The sequence below is a fragment of the Myotis lucifugus genome, unplaced genomic scaffold, assembly GCF_000147115.1.
Source record: "Myotis lucifugus unplaced genomic scaffold, Myoluc2.0 scaffold_6, whole genome shotgun sequence".
In the NCBI taxonomy this organism is placed as follows: domain Eukaryota; kingdom Metazoa; phylum Chordata; class Mammalia; order Chiroptera; family Vespertilionidae; genus Myotis; species Myotis lucifugus.
Window position 1 is genome coordinate 19,256,217 of NW_005871054.1, and position 4,280 is coordinate 19,260,496.

The 4,280-nt window shown below is 43.0% G+C and overlaps 1 protein-coding gene across 1 annotated transcript in view; it reads left to right on the forward strand.

Moving 5' to 3' along the window:
• Positions 1 to 4,280, forward strand: part of EIF2AK2 (eukaryotic translation initiation factor 2 alpha kinase 2) — a 55,700-nt gene that overhangs the window by 37,191 nt on the left and 14,229 nt on the right. Inside the window, exon 10 of the mRNA XM_023746225.1 lies at positions 3,184 to 3,324. Within this exon, the coding sequence (XP_023601993.1) occupies positions 3,184 to 3,324 (141 nt within the window). The remainder of the gene's footprint in view (positions 1 to 3,183; positions 3,325 to 4,280) is intronic.

Here is a 4,280-nt window from a genome sequence, read left to right on the forward strand (position 1 = left end):
GGATCCCTGTTGCAGTTTAAAAATTTCTAGCAGGAATTCACCATGGGGTTGGAAAAAATTCTTCTGGAAATATACAAGCATTACCCTCTGCCCAAAGGTTTAATAAATGGGTCAGGTTCCTTCCATAAACCCAGATTCCGGGATCCTTCCATTTAACTAGACCATTTTATTTTGTTTATTCTGACACCAATGTAGCTCCATAGATGTCGTTCCATCAACATCACAAGTGAAAACAATTTAAAGTAATTAAGGCTTGGTGCAGCCTACCTGTAGGTGATTTCTCCATCATTCCTCCTTTTTGTTTTTCAAGTTGGGATTTTAGCCACTGATGCTGTCATTCAATAATGGCCTGTCCTTGGGAATTATATGGTCTTCCTGTAATGTGCTGAATTTTCCACCTTTTACAAAATTCCTGGAATTGACAGCTTGTATAAGCAGGCCCATTTTCAGTTTTAATAATTTTTGGAATTCCCATGATGGCAAAAGCAGCTAGGCAATGATCAATAACCTGTTTTGCCGTTTCTCCTATTGATGCAGTAGCCCATAGGACTTTTGAAAAGGTATCTACAGAGACATTCAATGCCCCAAAACGTTTAAACAAAACATTAAGTAATCTCATTGTGGGAGAGCTTATAGCTCTGCCCTCTCCTGCCACCTTTGAATCTCTCCGCACCAGAGGGCGGATTCAACAGCAGGGTTTCATTTCTTATTACAGATTTTAGATTCCAAATACAAATTAAGATTTTAATTTGGACAAGAAACCACATTAAGATGACCATGGCACTCTTTTTTCAGCCTGATTTAAAAGAGTACCTTTTAATATTCCAATTTCTTTATAATTTGGCCTTTTTGCACAGGTGATTCTATTAATGGAGAATTAAACATTTCAGGATTAGGACATGGAGGTGGAGGGAGCCATGAAGGCCATTCCTCCTATTTTTTTTTCTTTTCTTTCTGCTCCCCTTAAGGAGCGGAGGGTGCAAGGGGAGGAGATTTATCCTCCTTGGCCTCTCTTAAAGGCTCTAGCAAATGAAATACCGTGTTTCACAAGAAAAAACAATTTTTGGAGGCAAGTTTTTTCCCTGCTGCTGACCTTTTTTTCAAGTTCTGACTAACTTTTTGGCAAACATTCAAGATCTAATGTACCTTCTTCAAGAAACCAAGGGTTATGTTCTATAATATCAAGCAAAAATTATGAGATTACCTTCTGAAACTTTAACTCCTTAAGCATGCAAATCAAAAGTCTATAATAAAGTTTCTTACTTTTTAAAAGTCGAATCTTGCCCCATTAGCCTGGCTAAAGAAAACTTTCCCACCCCGCTTACAGATACGGACTTCTGTAGCTGATCGTGGGCTTTTGTGTGTGGTGAAATATCTCCCCACCTTTACGGTGCCTACCTTTACAGTGAATTAATTTTTTCCTACCTTTACGGTGAATTCTTTGTTCCTCACCTTGCTGGTGAAACTTCGTTTTTTTTTCGCTCTAGCGAAACCTTCACTTCCAGAGTCCCCGTGGGGCGCCAGATGTCCTAAATGTTTCCCTCCACGTCCCGCGTGGTTCAGGGTTCAGGATCTGGAAGAGGAGCCGCACAAATGAAAGAGAAGAGACAAGAGATAATTTGGGAATATTGGGAGGCCAGGCAGGTAAGTCCAACTCAAGAGGAAGGACTTCCACTTGTGCTCAGGCTGCACCGACCTTTTATAGTCAGAGGTAAACAAGGCAGTGGTTACCATAGTTACACAGTTCTTGTGAGTTTCACCTGTTTTGACCATAGTTACACTCCCTGCACTTCCCTCAGCCCATTAGCTTCCCAGATAAGATCTGGGGAGTGTTATAAGGTCAAGCCTAATTATGCTAAGTGGACTGAGCCCTCTAAGCTGGAACTTGTTTGTGACTTTGCCAGCAGGTCAATCCGAGGCTCAACCCTATATCGATTCCCCACAGTTTGGCTCAGTGGATAGAGCATCGGCCTGAAGACTGAAGAGTCCCTGGTTTGATTCTGGTCAAGGGCACATACCTTGGTTGCAGGCTCCTACTCAGCCCCAGACATAGTCAGGGCTCGTACAGGAGGCAATCGTCAATGTGTTTCTCCCACATCAATATTTCTCTCTGTCTTTCCCTCTCTCTTCCACTCTCTCTAAAAATCAATGGAAAAAATCCACCGGTGAGGATTTAAAAAAATTTAAAAATTTAAAAAGTAAATTCAGTACTAAAACAAACAAAAAACCAATAAAGAATCCACATCTATCAAATAACTGCCTAATATATAGCTGGCACTGTGCTGGGCATTGGCAGTGGGTTTATAGTAGGAACAAATAGAACAGCTCTTGCCCTCATAGAGTTTTGTGGGGTTGAAAATTACCTGAAAAGTCTGTAATTACAAACTATGGTCAGAGGCCTGAAAGATGAGGCGGCACAGGGAGGTGGAAAATGAAGATGGGACAGGAGACGTGAGGGTTCAAGGAGCAGAGAGAAGGTTGTGTGCTTGGAATGCAGTGAAAATGGGCACTGTGCCAGGGGACAAGCTGGAGAGGGAGCAGAGGCCCCATCACAAGGCCCCATGGAGGCCATTTAACGACTTTCCATTTTTTGCTGAATGCAAAGCTAGGCTATTGGCTGTTAGGCAATAGAGAGACATGATCTTAGTGGTTGCTGTGTGGATTATGATTGAAGGGGTGGAGAAGAGAAAGTGGAGAGTCCGGTTAGCAAGGTTGTGCAGGAGCCTGGTGGAAGCTTTTACTGGGGTGAAGATGTCAGACGGGAAAAGTGGGCCGATACCAGTGATACGTTTTAGAAGTAGAATTGGCAGGTCCTCATGATGGAATTAGAGGTTTTCGAGCCAGGCTGGCCCTGAGCACCTGCTCATTTCTCTTATAATAGCTTGATGGTAGCCGTGGAACACAATATGGTGCTTTTTCCTAAAATTTTATGCTTCTGAGAAGATTCTTTCTCATGGCAGTTGTACAGCAAGGAGTTGCCTGTGACTCTCAGGGATGATCTGTTGTGTTGAGAGGAGGTGGGGGAGGAACGATCCTTTGTGTGTGGAGTGGGCCCTTCTTATTAGAAGTGGGGAGGCAAGTTTGTTATATAGTCCATTTCATCAGTGGCCTTAAGGGAAAGTGGAAGGGGTAGGGGCCAGCTAGCGTTGGATCTTAGAATAACAGTGGTGTTTTTCCTTCAAGGTTGATCAAGGATTTTGAAGAAATAACACCAATTGGCTCCGGTGCATATGGCAGTGTTTTCAAAGCAAAACACAGACTTGATGGGACGACTTACGTTATTAAACGTGTTCAATACAATGATGAGGACGACGACAAAGACGAGTAAGTAGTAAATGTTTTGTTTCATTATTTTAAATAAGAAGATATGTTGAATTGTACTATTCTTTTTTATGTATCTGTCTTCTTCATGAGTGTATTATTTACTTTTTCCCAGTCCTCCTTAAAAATGTTACTCTAGGCTGGCTGGCATGGCTCAGTTACTAGTCCACCTATGAACCAGAAGGTCACGGTTCAATTTCCGGTCAGGGCACATGCCCAGGTTGCGGCTAGATCCCCGATAGGGGGTGTGCAAAGGCAGCCAGTCATTGATATTTCTATCTCTCTTTCCCTCTCCTTTCCTCTCTGAGATCAATAAAAAAATATATATTTTTTAAAATGTTAGTCTATCATCAGGAGCTTGGCTTACTCACAGCACTAGCTGTTAGACCACTGGGGTCAGACCTGACCTGGGTTCAGCAACCTCGGTACTTGAGTTCTGGCTAAGAAAGAATTCAGAGCCAAGACTCCAACTGAGAGAAAATCACAGAGTTGGAAGAAGTAATTCATAGAAGAAATGGGATTAGGAAACAAGTGATAGAGTCAAAGGAAGGGTCCTTGAAGTTTGGGAATTAGGAAGGTAATGGTAACACCCTGGGGGGATGGGGATGGAGATGGGGAGGGAGAAGGGAAAGATGCAGGCCTGCTCCTGGGAGGGAGAGCTCACGGAGTCCTCAGTCCTAAAGGTTATAAGGGTGGAGATTTTAGGGAAGGTCCCAGGGGAAGATCTTAATAGAATATTCAGCAGCTTTCTAGGTGTGTCCTTTCAAGGTCAAGGTCTCCACTTATTGATTGGTCAGTGCCAGTGCAACTGAACCTGAGGTCAGCCATGAGATCACTTAATTGGTTTTGTTGCTTTCTGGGCCTGGAGCTGAAATAAAACTGAGGCCTAGATGTTATCTCTAGGGAGGAAAGGTTAGGGGTTCCAAACTGCATGACCAGCAATATGCTAGGGCAGCGGT